The following is a 16,595-nucleotide window of genomic DNA, read 5'->3' as shown; positions in this document are numbered from 1 at the left end:
ACTGGTTAATTGTCTTCACTGTTAGGAAGTTTCTTCTTAATTCCAGATTGCTTCTCTCCTTGATGAGTTTCCATCCATTGTTTCTTGTCCTGCCTTCAGGTGCTTTGGAAAATAAATTGATCCCTTCCTCTTTGTGGCATCTCTCAAATACTGGAATACTGGAGAGTTAACTTTAGTCTGAGAGTCAGTTTGATATAGTGGCTAAGATACCAGGCTAGGCTAGAAACTGGGGGACTGTGAGTTCTAGTCAGCCAGCTGGTTACATTTGAGCCAGTCACTTTCTCTCAGCCCTAGGAAAGAGGCAATGGCAAACCACTTCTGAAAAACCTTGTCAAGAAATGTTTAGGGACTAGTCTGGGCAGTCTCTGGAATTGAGCATGATTGCATGGAAGAAATCTCACTCTTTGTTTTGCTCCAAAATAATTCAAGCCAAAAGAGCATCCACCTGCTAGTCTGAACTAAAATGGAAAAACATTTTGGTACCTTTGTCGTGTTATGATCTATCTTTTCTTTATAGTATCACTTAAAACAGTTTCATCTTGTCATATTGCAGGACCAACCAAATTTACATAGCGACAACATGAATTAATGTAGCTGCTGATGAATTCACTATTCACTATTTCTAAATATATCACTATTGATATCACTATTTCTAAATATATTTCTAAATATGATAAATAAATGACTTAGAAGCATGGGTTAGAACTTCATTGTTCTCAGGGTCTAGTGTATTTCCCACTTTATATACAGTATGAAACCATGGGGAACATTTTTAACAGAATAACAGAATAAGAGAGTTGGGAGGGGTCTTGGAGGTCTTCTAGTCCATCCCCCTACTCAAGCAGGAAATCGTATACCATTTCAGACAAATTGTTGTCTAATCTGTTCTTAAAAATCTCCAATGTTGAAGCACTCACAACTTCTGAAGGCAAGCCGTTCCACTGATTAATTGTTGTAACCATCAGGAAATGTCTCCTTATTTCTAAGTTGATTCTTTCCTTCCTTTGTTTCCATCCATTGCTTCTTGTCCTGCCTTCAAGTGCTTTGGAGACTAGATTGACCCCCTCTTTCTTGTGGCAGCCCCTCAAATATTGGAACACTGCTATCATGTTACCCCAGTCCTTCTTTACACTAGACCAGACATATGTTTTAGGTGGGATTCAAATTTTTTTACTACTGGTTCTATGGACATGGCTTGGTCGGCGTGGCTTGGTCGGCGTGGCAGGGGAAGGATACTGTAAAATCTCCATTCCCTCCCCACTCCTGGGGGAAGGTTCAAAATCCCATTCCCTCCCCACTCCACTAACCTGCTTTCCAGCTCCGTTCTCCTGTGTAGGGCAACCAAAGAAGACCCAGACGATCAGCTGGGACTCGGGAGGCAGAGAATAGATGGGGGCAGGGCCAGTCAGAGGTGGTATTTGCTGGTTCTCCGAACTACTTGAAATTTCCACTACTATTTCTCCAGAACTAGTCAGAACCTGCTGAATACCACCTCTGGTTTTAGCCTCCAGTGAAGTCCCCTTTTTAATAATCAAAGCATCCATAGTTGTCTGATGTTTATATTCATGCTGCCCAGAATCACTCTATTTGAGTTGGGTGGCTCTTTACCTCTATTCAATATATAAATAAACAAATATCAATTTGGGTTGGGCAATCTCCATATAGCTGAAAAATCTGTGCACTGCAGCAGACAAGAAGAACAATTCTTCTTCCTTTAAACAACAGACAAAAATCATGATGGCAAACCTATGGCATTGCATGCCGGAAGTGGCACACAGAGCCATCTCTCTGGGCATGCCAACCGTCACCCATTGCTCTTCCCAGTTCCGGTGCTGCCAGCCAACTTGGTCTTTGTGTATGCGGGAGCACCAGAAACTGGAAGAGCAGCTCCTGGTGCACGAATGCATGGCAGCCAACTGGTCTTCTGGTTTCTAACACGCATGCACGCATGGAGACCAGCTGGCCAGCGTGCATGCTTGTTAGAAGCCAAAAAGATCAGGTGGCTGGTGCGTGCCAGGAGCCGCTCTTCCAGTTTTCAGCACGCACACGCATATATGCGCACATGCGTGCATTTCAGCACTTGGTTTCTTTTCGGTGCATGCATGTTCTCGTTTCAACACTTAGTACCGAAAAAGCAAAACAGGTGCTGAAACACCACTTTACTAGATATGAGCAATATTGCTTTGATAGTCTAACCCAGCAGACATGGCACCGTGTGCCAATAAGCTTTCCACATCTCCAAAGCAGGGGTGGGATTCTACCAGTTGGCACCTATTTGCTAGAACTGGTTGTTAACATTCTAAGCAGTTTGGAGAACCGGTTGTTAGAAGAAATTACTGGCCTAATCCTGTAAGGAAGGCAGAAAGGAAACATTCTGGTGTTGCTTACAGAAACTGCCTCTCCGTTAACCCTTTTTACATTCTTGACAGGATTAGACTTCCTGTCTCAGGAACTTCTCTGGAATTTTTTCCCCTCCTTTCCTGGTACTTTGCTTGTGTGGAGTGACCATTCAAAGTTACAATGGCACTGAAAAAAGTGACTTATGACCATTTTTCACACTTAAAACTGTTGCAGCATCCCCACAGTCATGAGAGGCCAGGCGAGGAGATGCGTGCCTCGATGTGAGTGATATTAAGTTGGCCACGCCCAGCCAACAACATGACCACCAAGCCATGTCCACCCAGTCACATGACCACCAAGCCATGTCCACCACCTAAGCCATACCCACAGAACTGGTTGTTAAAAATTTGAATCCCACCCCTGCTCCAAAGTAACCAAGTCACACATTTTAAAGAAAGAAGAACTCACAGCACTGTTTCACCACTCATGCAACAGAAGACTGGAAATCAGGATGCAATCACCCATCTAAGAAAAACTAGAAGACATAGAATCTGCAGCACATGGGGAGGGGGTGGGATAGAATGCCACAGTCAATCAGGGGTCCTATATTAGTCTTACCTTAAAGACAGCACCTGTCAGTAATTTATTGTGATTACTAGACTAGGAATGTATGCATGTAGACAAAGTTTTGGGATCAGTGGGCATTGTTTGGAAATATATGGAGGCTTTGCCTATTTAGTATAATGGCGGGGCCAGTCACAAAATATTCTTTGCCAGAATACAAATCAGAGAAGATTCTCCTTCACACCCTCTAGCTTCCTTGGTGTTGACTATCACTGCAGCTTTCTTTGTCTTTTTTCCTAGGTAAGTGGGCACATCCTGGGCAAAGCTGTGGGCCACAGCTACCTCCCATTTTTAACTTTTAAGAAGGCCTGTTGGCTCTTTCTGGGACCTGGGATATTATTGCCAATTAAGATAATGTTAGAGGTTGCTCCATATTGCAGTGTGTAAGATTTCCATTTCTTTTTTCCTTTTTCTTAAATAGTCAGGCATATTGTATAAATTAGCTGAAGCAAGGAATCTTCTGAATGCTTAGACATCACCTTTTCTGCCCTTCGGCTATAGGATTTCTACAGAGAGCCAAGTAATTCCTTTGTTTTCTTTGCAGATCAAGTGTGGCGCCGGTTGTCAGAAAGACAGATTTAGCTTGTTTCCATTGGCCTTACAGACAGCTACATTAGCCCATCCCTTTGGAAAGAGGAACACAGTTATGGGTGTAACTCAGTACTACCTGAAAATAGCAGAGCATTTATTTATGAATACACTTTCTGACCTTTACTGCAGCCTTCTTTTCCATTTTGATGCCTTCCAGATCAGTTGAGACTGAAACCAACAATCCTCGGGAAATTGGTTCCAAAAATAGGGGGTGGCTATTGGACCGAACATAATTGTTTTATTCTTCTGTCCTTATTCTCTTGAAGCAATACTCTGTTTTGCCCCTCATCTCTATAAAGGTCCAGACTCTGGATAATGATGGAGAGGCCTTCCACTTGGCTCCACCCCAGCCATCCAAGCAATTCGTCATCTCACCTCCAGCCTCTCCTCCTGTAGGTTGGCAGTCAAAAACTGATGATACACCAGTCATCAATTATGACCTCCTGTATGCTGTTTCTAAACTGGGACCAGGTCAGTTTCATGATTCTTCTTATTTTCAAGGTTAGGAAGTGAAGACCAGAAAATAAAGAGCAGACATAATGAATGCTTACGTCTACTAGTATTGTTAAACTCACCAGTCTTCTTTCCAGTTGCATAAGAGTGATCAGATGTGGCAGTATTTTGGGGCTGCAGGAATGATAGGTGTTGATGGAGGGGCACAGGAGAGTGGCCAGAGCCAGTATTCCCAGAGTCTTTCCCTTTCTTTCTTGTGTTCATTATATACATGATCTCACTACTGTTTTTCTCATTTCTCTCACACTGTAGCTTTTCTCCATCCAACTTTTTTCATTTTCATTCTTCCTCTCTCTCTTTATCTGCCCAGCCCCCTAAATTAGGATCCCTTTCTGCATTCTTTTCTCCTGCTTAGTTTTTCTTCTTTGTTGCTCCTTACTGTATAGCAGGAGGCCTCTTGAATCTTTCCTTCCTTCCTTCCTTCCTTCCTTCCTTCCTTCCTTCCTTCCTTCCTTCCTTCCTTCCTTCCTTCCTTCCTTCCTTCCTTCCTTCCTTCCTTCCTTCCTTCCTTCCTTCTTTCCTCCCACCCACCCTCCCTCCCTCCCTCGGCAAAACCCACCTTTGGAATAAAAAAGAAAGAGCATTGTATGAAGGTCAATATAACTGTTACAAAATTCCCAGGGTCTAATCTGAGCACCCTTATTTTTAAATTGAAATGTAAGAATGGCTGCAATCAATACCAACATCGAAAGATTTGGGATCTCATACAATAGAAGAAACGAGACTGCAGGAGCAAGACAGAGCCCATGAGAATCGAACTGCCGAACTGCTGGCAGCCAGCAGTCGGCAGAAGTAGCCTGCAGTACTGCATTCTAACCACTGCCCCACCACAGATCTATTTTGTAGGAGAACTATGTTAATCTCTGGTGGCAAAAAATCAGGAGGAGTGTGGCAGCAACTTTTCTGGTGAATTCATTTTATCAAAAGACACAAGCTTTTTGTGTTAGTCTGAAAAAAAGTTACCAGATTCCAATTTTGGTTTTAGAACAATACATCTTCTATTGGTAAAAATTGATGTCTGCCCGTGAGCACAAATGGTATCTTGGATCATTTATAAGGTATTAAGCTTCTACATAAGAAAATTTTAAATTATAAGTTAAAATCCAAATTGTTATTTTACTGATATTCTGATACCCTAGTACTTTGAGTTACTTTAAGGACTCTTGTTTCATTGAAGTGGTTCTGCATTATCATACATTGTAGCACTATCTGGTAACAGTAACTGATTTTAAAAAAATCTGAATTGGATGTTCTTGGATGAGAGACCATCAGAAAATATGAAGGATGTGACCCGCCCCAGGAAATCATAATCAGAATAACAAGCTGAACAAATTGCAGTTCCAACACAGGAGCATGGATAGACCCATGTGTCAGGCACTTTGATAGTTCAGTTGAGAGGTTTGACTGGTCACACTTGCCAAGGATCTTTGGCAGAACTGGGATGGAACAGCGGTGCATCTGGTACTCCTTGATCTCTCAATAGTTTTTAATACACTTGGTCACAGGGTCTTTCTGGACTGGCTATGCAGGTTAGGAGCCGGGTGCACTGTGTTGCAGTGGTTCATTTCCTTTCTTAGTGTGGTCAGTTTCAGTCAATGCTGCTGGGGTCAGGGGGTCAGGTCATTTCCACAGTCCCCCATTTTTGGAGTATCTCAAGGCTCGATCCTTTCCCCTCTCATGTTTAACAACATGAGACATGAAACAACTGGTTAAAATCCTCTGTCAGTTTGGAATTTGACATCATCATGACACTAACATCTCAACTCTGAGCTGTGCTAGAGAAGTTATCGATGTACTTACCCAGTCTTTCCAGGGCCTGGTGAGGCAGAATAGATTTCAGCTCAATCCAGCCAAGACTGAGCTGTGACTATTTGACCACACAGGGCCAGGGATGTTTCCGCCATTGGTCTTGGATGGAACTGCACCTGCTCATTCTTGGGGGCCTTTCTACTTAAAGAGCAAGTGGCAGCTGTAGTCATCTTTTGCACAAGTTGATCTGTATGTCAGTTGTGCCCTTCAGGTCCTTCTGATAGTTACTCATACCTTAGTCATCTTGTCACTGAAATATGCTATACGTGGGGTTGCCCTTGGAGATGATCCAGAAGTTACAATTGGTACAAAATCACTGTTTTTTCTTCTTTGTTGCTCCTTACTGTATTGCAGGAGGCCTCTGGAATTCTTCCTTCCTTCCTTCCTTCCTTCCTTCCTTCCTTCCTTCCTTCCTTCCTTCCTTCCTTCCTTCCTTCCTTCAGAAAAATCCACCTTTGGAATAAAAAAGAAAGAGCATTGTATGAAGGTCAATATAATTGTTATAAAATTCCTTCAGGTCCTTCTGATTGTTACTCATGCCTTAGTCCTCTTGTCATTGAAATATGCTATACATGGGGGTGCCCTTGGAGATGATCCAGAAGTTACAATTGGTAAAAAATGCAGTGCTGGGAGCAGTTATTGGACACTTTTCATTGTGCCCATATATCATTGCTGCTGTACGAGTTGCATTGATTGTCAATCAGCTTCTAGGTACATTTCAAGGTGCTGCTGTAAAAGGCACCTAGGGCCTGAATATCTGAGAGACTGCCTATTTACGACTGTTTCTGCCAGCTATTACAGGTGAAACTCAAAATATTAGAATATTGTGCAAAAGTTCATTCATTTCAGTAATGCAACTTAAAAGTGAAACTAATATATGAGATAGACTCATTACATGCAAAGCAAGATAGTTCAAGCCATGATGTGTCATAATTGAGATGATTATGGCTTACAGCTCATGAAAACCCCAAATCCCCAATCTCAGAAAATTAGAATTTTGTGAACAGGTTCAATATTCTAGGCTCAAAGTGTCCCACTCTAATCAGCTAGTTAAGCCATAACACCTGCAAAGGGTTCCTGAGCCTTTAAATGGTCTCTCAGTCTGGTTCAGTAGGAATCACAATCATGGGAAAGACTGCGAACCTGACAGAAAACCATCATTGACACCCTCCATAAGGAGGGAAAGCCTCAAAAGGTAATTGCAAAAGAAGTTGGATGTTCCCAAAGTGCTGTATCAAAGCCCATTAATAGAAAGTTATGTGGAAGGGAAAAGTGTGGAAGAAAAAGGTGCACAAGCAGCAGGGATGACCGCAGCCTGGAGAGGATTGTCAGGAAAAGGCCATTCAAAAGTGTTGGGGACTTTCACAAGGAGTGGACTGAGGCTGGAGTCAGTGTATCAAGAGCCACCACAAATAGACATGGGCTTCAAATGTCGTATTCCTCTTGTCAAGCAGCTCCTGAACAACAAACAACATCAGAAGTGTTATGTCCTGAGGACTCAAGGAGTTCTCACTCAGGTCCACTCACTTGTGTGGGCGTTATTCCCCCCATTCCCATTGGTCAGTTCTCCCCAGCAGCCAGCTATAAAAGCAGGCTGCGGGGTCCAACTGGCTGCTGATTGCTGCAGAGCCAGTTCCAGTTCTTGGCAAGCACGGTCAGCCCTCTTATTTGTAAATAAAGTACTGTTGCACTCATGCTCTGGTTCAGCCTCTCATTGCTCAAGTCCTGGGTCAACGTAGCCGTCTACCAGGAGATTTTGGAGCACTTCATGCTTCCTTCTGCAGATGAGCTTTATGGGGATGCTGAATTCATTTTCCAGCAGGACTTGGCATCTGCCCACACTGCCAAAAGCACCAAAACCTGGTTCAATGACCATGAGATTACTGTGCTTGATTGGCCAGCAAACTCACCTGACCTGAACCCCATAGAGAATCTATGGGGCATTGCCAAGAGAAAGATGAGACATGAGACTGAACAATGCAGAAGAGCTGAAGGCCGCTATTGAAGCATCCTGGTCTTCCATAACACCTCAGCAGTGCCACAGGCTGATAGCTTCCATGCCACACCGCACTGAGGTAATAATTGCTGCAAAAGGGGCCCAAACCAAGTACTGAGTACATATGCATGCTTATACTTTTCAGAGGTCCGAAACTGTTCTATGTACAATCCTTGTTTTATTGATTGCATGTAATATTCTAATTTTCTGAGATTGTGGATTTGGGGTTTTCATGAGCTGTAAGCCATAATCATCTCAATTATGACAAATCACGGCTTGAACTATCTTGCTTTGCATGTAATGAGTCTATCTCATATATTAGTTTCACCTTTTAAGTTGCATTCCTGAAATAAATGAACTTTTCCACGATATTCTAATTTTTCGAGTTTCACCTGTATGTTCTAGCAGAGTAAGAATGCTTCAGATCCCTACTATTACATGTTGTTGCCTTATGGGTCCAAGAAAGTGTGCCTTCTCTGCTGTGGCTCCTGCCCTCTGGAGCAGCATCCCTGCAGAGATATGAACATTGCCCGCTTCCTTTGGATTCCAAGAAGCACTTAAGATCTAGTGTTGGTATCAGGTCTGCGATTGATGTGTTTGTGGGGTCTCTCATTTGATTTGATTTTTTTGTTGTGTGATTGTTTTAATCCATGTTTCAGGCGTCGCCCATCCGCCACCCAGCCACATCGCACCCAGTGACCAGTCTACGCCAGCAGTCTGCGTTCGGTCAGCCCAAACCCGGACAACAGCGCCCAGAGAGTTGATCAACCGGATCCAACCCACGAGAGTTTGACTCCAGAAACCAACCCGGTGGTTTCCGAGGATGCCCAGTCCAGAGAGAGTGTTGGCGACACTATGCCAGCTCAACTGTCACAGACTGATGCCGAACAGTCAGAAAATGTTCCCGAGTTGCGCCGCTCCGGCGCCAACACAAACCCCCATCTACCTCAAGGACTATGCGTGTTCGCATCTGGGGGAAGGGGTGTTATGTCCTGAGGACTCAAGGAGTTCTCACTCAGGTCCACTCACTTGTGTGGGCGTTATTCCCCCCATTCCCATTGGTCAGTTCTCCCCAGCAGCCAGCTATAAAAGCAGGCTGCGGGGTCCAACTGGCTGCTGATTGCTGCGAGCCAGTTCCAGTTCTTGGCAAGCACCGTCAGCCCTTTATTTGTAAATAAAGTACTGTTGCACTCATGCTCTGGTTCAGCCTCTCATTGCTCAAACGTAACAAGAAGCGTCTTACCTGGGCTAAAGAAAAACAGAACTGGTCTGTTGCTCAGTGGTCCAAAATCCTCTTTTCTGGTGAGAGCAACTTTTGCATCTCATTTGGAAACCAAGGACCCAGAGTCTGGAGGAAGAATGGAGAGGCACACACTGCAAAATGCTTGAAGTCCAGTGTGAAGTTTCCATACTCTTTGTTGATTTGGGGAGCCATGTCATCTGCTGGTGTTGATGCTTCATTAAGTCCTGGGTCAACGTAGCCATCTACCAGGAGGTTTTGGAGCACTTCATGATTCCTTTCGCAGATGAGCTTTATGGGGATGCTGAATTCATTTTCCAGCAGGACTTGGCATCTGCCCACACTGCCAAAAGCACCAAAACCTGGTTCAATGACCATGAGATTACTGTGCTTGATTGGCCAGCAAACTCACCTGACCTGAACCCCATAGAGAATATATGGGGCATTGCTAAGAGAAAGATGAGAGACATGAGACCGAACAATGCAGAAGAGCTGAAGGCTGCTATTGAAGCATCCTGGTCTTCCATAACACCTCAGCAGTGCCACAGGCTGATAGCTTCCATGCCACGCCACATTGAGGCAGTAATTGCTACAAAAGGGGCCCAATCCAAGTACTGCATGCTTATACTTTTCAGAGGTCCGATATTGTTCTATGTACAATCCTTGTTTTATTGATTGCATGTAATATTCTAATTTTCTGAGATTGTGGATTTGGGGTTTTTATGAGCTGTAAGCCATAATCATCTCAATTATGACAAATCACGGCTTGAACTATCTTGCTTTGCATGTAATTTAGTCTATCTCATACATTAGTTTCAACTTTTAAGTTGCATTACTGAAATAAATGAACTTTTGTACGATATTCTAATTTTTCGAGTTTCACCTGTAGAAACAGAGTGCCCTTGAAGGATTTTGGAATAACTGTTGCTCTCTGGAGCTTGCAACTTATCTTCATAATTTTTCAAGTTTCACCTGTATGTTCTAGCAGAGTAAGAATGCTTCAGATCCCTACTATTACATGTTGTTGTCTTATGGGTCCAAGAAAGTGTGCCTTCTCTGCTGTGGCTCCTGCCCTCTGGAGCAGCATCCCTGCAGAGATATGAACATTGCCCGCTTCCTTTGGATTCCAAGAAGCACTTAAGATCTAGTGTTGGTATCAGGTCTGCGATTGATGTGTTTGTGGGGTCTCTCATTTGATTTGATTTTTTTGTTGTGTGATTGTTTTAATCCATGTTGTCTGTAGGGCTGCGTGATTTATCTTTTTTTATTAATTTGTATTTGTAAGTAACTCAGAGTCTACTGGAATGGGTGACTATAAAATAAATGTAAAATATTTTTCTTGACTTCTAGGTGAGAAATATGAACTACATGCAGGTACTGACTCCACTCCAAGTGTTGTTGTGCACATCTGTGACAGCCATGAAGAGGAGGGCCCAAACAATATACCAAAGCCACAAATTATGCAGACTCGACGTCCTAGCCTACCATCCTCTATATGTAGTTGATTTGCCCCAAGAACATACCTTCTTTTCTTTTCTCCTAGTAGAAGTCAGCCATGTCTTTCTGTGTAATCCAGTGTTTAGTTTCTTAGCATATTCCTTGTGTGGTAATGGAGCGTAAGTGACAACAGGGCTCAGAATGTGCTCTTTGTAACCATTTTATGTCACATTCCTGTAGAACAGAAGGAGAAGAGGGGATTAGAGGTAGAGGGATTTTCCAAACTTCTTAAGGCTGCAACCTGGGATAGAGTCAGCAAGCCTTTCTTTTAAGGAAACATATATCAGATTTCAGTGCACAAAGTAAGATTCTTTATAAATGCTATTCGTTAAATGGGAGTAATAAACTTGGTTGTGTTATTCTGATCAATAGTCCCATGTTCCAAAACATATTTCTATAAATAGGTTTTTCTCCTAATGCTTACTATGCAGTATAGCTTTCTTCTCTGGGCTTGTAATACCTTGGAGAGCAGAACTGTGGAAGGTTCCATCTGTAAACCCTTGAACAGCCATTCTCAGAATAAACAACAGAAACAACCTATGTTCTCTGACATTGGAAAGTCAGAAATCAGCCCTTAGTTGTGCACAGACTAACTTAGCTTGTTTGCTTGTTTTATAAAAATTCTTTTTAATGCATAAATGCAAGTAGCGTGGAGTAATTCAGCTACTACCAGTACCTGAATTCATATGAAGGAAGTTCAACCACTTACTGAAATTAACATTATCCTAGTGATTTTATGGGTTTAAGGTAAATTATTTGATGTGTATCCTTATTTCCTTTAACAATGAATTCAGATAGTTGAGTGACAATCACTTTTGAGACTAAAAGATAGGACTATTCCAAATAAGACACAGGCTTCTTCAATATTTCAGCACATGGTTTTACATATGTAAAATTATATAACAGCGAAGTACATTTTCAAATGATTCTCTCCTCTCCAAAAGGTTGTGTTTTCTTTCTTTTTAATATTAATGAAATTGCTATGCTTCAGAGAAAGCCTGAATGAATCAATCAGTTATATCTGTAGCTAAAATCAAAGAACAATTACATAAATAAATCAGAAGGCAAACATAATGATGAAAGTAATTATTTATCCTCCTGTTAACATAGGGCATGTTTTTGCCATTCCTCTAAACCACGGGTGTCAAAATCACACCACGTGATGTATCGCATCGTTTTTCCCCTTGGTGGAGCTGGGGTGAGTTGGCCTGCACATGACACATCCGACCCGCAGGCCACCAGTTTGACACCCCTCCTCTAAATCACGTCAGCGCTTATGTTTTGCAGCCGTGATCATGCCTACAGTATCTAGCTCTCTTGCATTGTTACTCGTTACAACAAAGGTCAGTCTTTCTGTTTGCAGCGATATGGTTCTGACATTTCCAAAACCAGATCAAAGTGTTAGTTATAACCCCTAAAGACCATATCACTGTTTCAGATTATCCTAGGGACTATTCCCTTCTGTTGGAATCTGCCCAGTCTTTACATTTAGAAGAAAGGGGTTGGTTACAGTCTTGCCCCACAAGATAACAAAGGATGAACCAGAAGATATGTTTCTGTAGCAGGCCACTACACTACTCAGAACCCGTTATCCTTGGACATGTGTCAGGTACCCTCCGGATTTACTTTGGTGACTTGATGGTGATGGAGGTTTGGTTTGGGGTGGTACTCTTCTGTTATCTTTTGTTCCTGATATAGGTATTGGTTTTTATGTCTGTAAATCATCTGATTGACAATGAAGACACTAAAGTGGCAGATAGGTTTTACCCTTTTAAGATCAATCATCAATGGTAAAAGAAATATGTTGCAGACTAACACTTGGTAGAGTAGCCATGAAGACCTTGGAAAATATATTTAAATGCTTGACGTGTCTATACCTACAAAGATCAGAACTGCTTCGGCCATAATATTCCCTAGTGACACCTTGCAAATCAAAAGGTGGACTTTGAAAAAGTCAGGTAGAAAGTCTAGCGATGTTTTTGAACTTTAATGTTAGAGAAGACTTCTGAGAATACTACAGACAACATTAAAAACCCCAAACAAATCAACCCAGATTTCTCGTTTGAGACACAAAAGAGATACTCAAACTATCATACTTAGGCCACATTATGCAGAAGAAGATGACCAGTAGCAAGATGAATGGATTCAGTAATAGTGATGATGGAAGACCTGAAAGACCAGATTAAGTACAGATAATCACAGGAAAAAAAACACCCTGTGGTTGTACAATTGGACATCAAATTAATGGCACAGAATCAGTCATATCATCTGGCCAGATCGACGTCACTTATCAAGGCTCTGCTTTTGGCTGCAATGGCCTCCTGCAAACCTCTGCCAGTTAAAATGGAGCTCAGAAGGGCTGTGCGTGGCTGGCCTGGGCTCTATTTTCACTGGCATAGGGCTGCAGGAGGCCGTTGTGGCTGAAAACGGAGCCTGGGAGGGCCACGCGTCGCCCTCCTGAGCTCTGTTTCACTGGCAGAGGGCCCCCAGTCCCATTCTTTGCTGCTTCTAGGGTGGACCCGCGGGCCATATCTAAACACCCCATGGGCCGGATTTGGTCTCTGGGCCTTGAGTTTGACACCGTTGATTTAAGAGTGTGTGTCCTGCCTGCTCTGTTTTTTTTCCAAAATTTGCTGGGTGAAGATGGCAATATGTATCTCCTGTCCGCAAACTCATGCTCCCTCAATCTTATGACAGAGTTGTCAGCTCTGAGATTGGCAGTCAGGAAGGCCTGTGGGCGGTGTGACAAAATCTATTATTTCTTCCTATTCCTCAGATTTACCCATCTTGGAGAGATCAAGCTCAGGACTGCAAGGCTTCCGTGCAAGGTTATTTATATTGATTAGTTGTATACTGTAGTAAATGGTTGAATGTCTTCTGTTGCAAGACTGATTTTTTTGGTATGCTTAATTTTCACTGCTTTACTAATTGTAGCAGGGGTGTCAAACTCATGTCATCACGACAGCATCACATGATATATCGGGACTTCCACCCCCCTTTGCTAAACCGAGCATGGGCACCATGTGATGGCTCTGGCCCACAGGCTGGGAGTTTGACAGCCCTGAACTATAGCAACTATGACTTGGTAAGGATTCAATTTTGTTAGAGGTAATATTTATCATTCAGATCTGCAAAAACCTCAGGTTTCCAGCTAGAGGGACCATGAGCATTTAATCTGTTTTAAGACTGTAGTGTTTAAGATGTAGCTAATGTCCACTTTGAATAAAATACTTCCTAAGCAACTCTAATGGTTTCTTAGAAATTTGTCTCAAATAAATGCTACAAATAAAATTCAAGAGACTTCTTTTTTTTTCTAATAGCGTCACCATAGCACCATATACTTCTGCTATAACTGAAATGCAGCACAGGTAATCCTCAACGTACAACCACAATTGAGCCCAAAATTTCTGTTACTGAGATATTTGTTAAGTAGGTTTTACCCCATTTTAAGACCTTTCTTGCCAGAGTTAAGTTAGTAACTTAACTGAGTTGTTAGTTAAGTGAATCTGTCCCCCCCCCCCCCATCCTCCCCCATTGACTTTGTTTCTCAGGTCGCAAAAGGTGATCAGGACACTGCAACTACCCCATAAGTCAGTTGCCAAGTGTTTGAATTCTGATTATGTGACCATGGGGATGCCATAACATTTGTGTGAAAAACAGTCATAAGTCAGATTTCAGTGCTGTTGGAATGGTCTTTAAATGAACTGTTTATGTCAAGGACTAGCTGGACAATTGGGTTCTAGCGCTTCTTCCTTGGATCTCATCATAGAACACAGCACAAAACGAGTAAAGAATATTAGACAAAATCATGGATGATAAATCTATTAATATTTGCTGTAAGCACAGTATATTAGCCTAAGAAGCAGTCTTTTCACTTCTAGGAATTATGGACGAGGTTATGTAATGGTTTTGATTGATTTCTCTGGGACTAGAGGGCTTGCCTTTATCCTGCAGATTTTTGTAGGTAATGATAAACAACTGGTCCATCTAACTTTTTCTTTGGGTGGGGGGCGTCTTTAGGTCAGTACCTACACAAGACTCTCAAGGTTGTTTTTTTTTTTTGCAAAGATTTCAAAGTAGTTTGCCCTTTCTTGCTTCCTTGCTGAGAGAAAATGACTGGCCTTAGATCACCCAGTTTTTAAAAAAACCCTTTTCCACGAATGAAACAGTGCCTTCTGGTGAATCCATAGCACATACCATTTAAAAGGTATATGATGAAGAAAAAAAAAAAAAGGGACTTTCCAGCTTTGTTATCTGACGTTTCATTTGCTGTATAGAACAGAATCTATTTCTGTGACATAAGCTGGAAACCACATAGAATTCTTTATTGGCCATGTGTGATTCTTCGCTGTGAATAGAAAATAGTACCAAGCAATCAATCAGAACAGAGCTGGAAGTGACCTTAGAGGTCTTCTAGTCCAACCCCCTGCTGAAGTAGGAGACCCAGATGGCTGTCCAGTCTTGTCTTAAAAGTCTCCAGAGATGAAGCAGCCACTTCTTTTTAAAAAACAAGTTTTATTCATTTTTCCAAAACAACATAAAAAAGAGCTCTTTTCAGTGTACAACATAATTCCGAGTCGCCACTTTTACTGCGAATATGACAGTGATTATACAGTATATTCATTTTTACATTCAACATTGTCTTGTCCATTTTTAACTTAATTCTATTATTACTTATCCATTTCAACTTTTACATAAGAAAATCCATTTCAACTTTTACATAAGAAAACACTGTTCCTGTTAAGTGATATTACTTTCATTCTATACATCTTCTCAATTCATTTCAATTTATTTCAAATATATCTCTTAAACATTAACATTTCTTTTAAGTGTGGCCTTTTCCAAAGTACTCTTTTCTCATTTTACCTCACAACTTTTACATAAGAAAAATTATTTAATCAAATTAATCCTATTCATTAATATTACTTTCATTCTAAACATCTGTTTATTTCAATTTATTTCAAGCGTATTTCTTAAGCATTAACGTTTTTAAGCCTAGCCTTTTCCAAAGTACTCTTTTCTCATTTAAATCACTAATAGTTCCCATACCTTCATACTTATTCCCTTTTCATTCTTTTATCTTGTCAAATTTGCAATTCCATCGCATATTCTTTTCATAAAGTCTAAATTAATACAACCCTTTTCACATAAAACAAAACATAAATTTCCCCTCCCCTTTTACTAGTTTGGGGGTGTCACCTCAGTGGTTTAAATATGCCTTAATTCCCTCATCTGTAATTCCCAATTAAACATCTATTATAGTTATAGTAATAATCATTCCCTAGAAAAATAAACTACTTTACACTGTACTTTTCAGTCAGATTCCCCAATGTATTTTCTTCCTTTACTTCCATAAAATTTTATTTGTATAAAAAATAGAAGAGAAAAAAACAATTAATCCATTTTGCTATTCCTGGTCACTGATATTAATCTCATTTTTAAACCTCCTCACGATTCATTTCAATAATTTCAATATATACAATAGACATTAACCTTTCTTGTAACAATAAAAATAAGTACATTCATCTTCTAAAAAGATATCAGTGCCCCTCCCTCCTCTCAATAGACATATTCTATAATTTATAATTGCAAAGTACATTATTATTATCCCTCATATCAATGCAGAATCCCCTTTCTTAATTCATTAACCATTATCCCTATTCTAGGTAAAGAAAATTTTTCCTTTATTTTACAATTCCCATATTTCTTTCTTTCTTGTTCCTGTTCATTACCTCTTCCCTTTAGTTTTTCCAAGTCTTTTCTCCCTCTGATTTATATCCCTCTCTCTATATGTATTTTCCTTGCTGTTTCTTTCTGTCTTTCCGATTTTTACAAGTATTCCCCATTTTAGTTACTTTTTTGAATCTCCCATTTTAACCCCCCTTCTTTTTCTTCTTCTTTGTGGTGTTGTGTTGTCTATTTAAGATGGCTTCTTCTTGAACTAACTCCTCCATCTCTGAGGTTTCTTCTTCATATTCTTCAATC

The 16,595-nt window shown here is 41.1% G+C and overlaps 1 protein-coding gene across 2 annotated transcripts in view; it reads left to right on the top strand.

Moving 5' to 3' along the window:
• The window catches only part of RCAN2 (regulator of calcineurin 2), a 37,298-nt gene extending 23,445 nt beyond the window's left edge, over positions 1–13,853 (top strand). For both annotated transcript variants that reach the window (XM_087919417.1, XM_026707619.2), the window contains exons 3-4: positions 3,855–4,026; positions 10,464–13,853. In XM_087919417.1, the coding sequence (XP_087775543.1) occupies positions 3,855–4,026; positions 10,464–10,618 (327 nt within the window). In that variant the 3' untranslated portion in view covers positions 10,619–13,853. The remainder of the gene's footprint in view (positions 1–3,854; positions 4,027–10,463) is intronic.
• Positions 13,854–16,595: the final 2,742 nt, after the last annotated feature.

The sequence above is a fragment of the Pseudonaja textilis genome, chromosome 1 (assembly GCF_049901715.1).
Source record: "Pseudonaja textilis isolate UNSWEBS1 chromosome 1, rPseTex1.2, whole genome shotgun sequence".
In the NCBI taxonomy this organism is placed as follows: domain Eukaryota; kingdom Metazoa; phylum Chordata; class Lepidosauria; order Squamata; family Elapidae; genus Pseudonaja; species Pseudonaja textilis.
The sequence above is the reverse complement of the archived record's forward strand: the minus strand, read 5'-3'. Positions and strand labels throughout refer to the sequence as shown.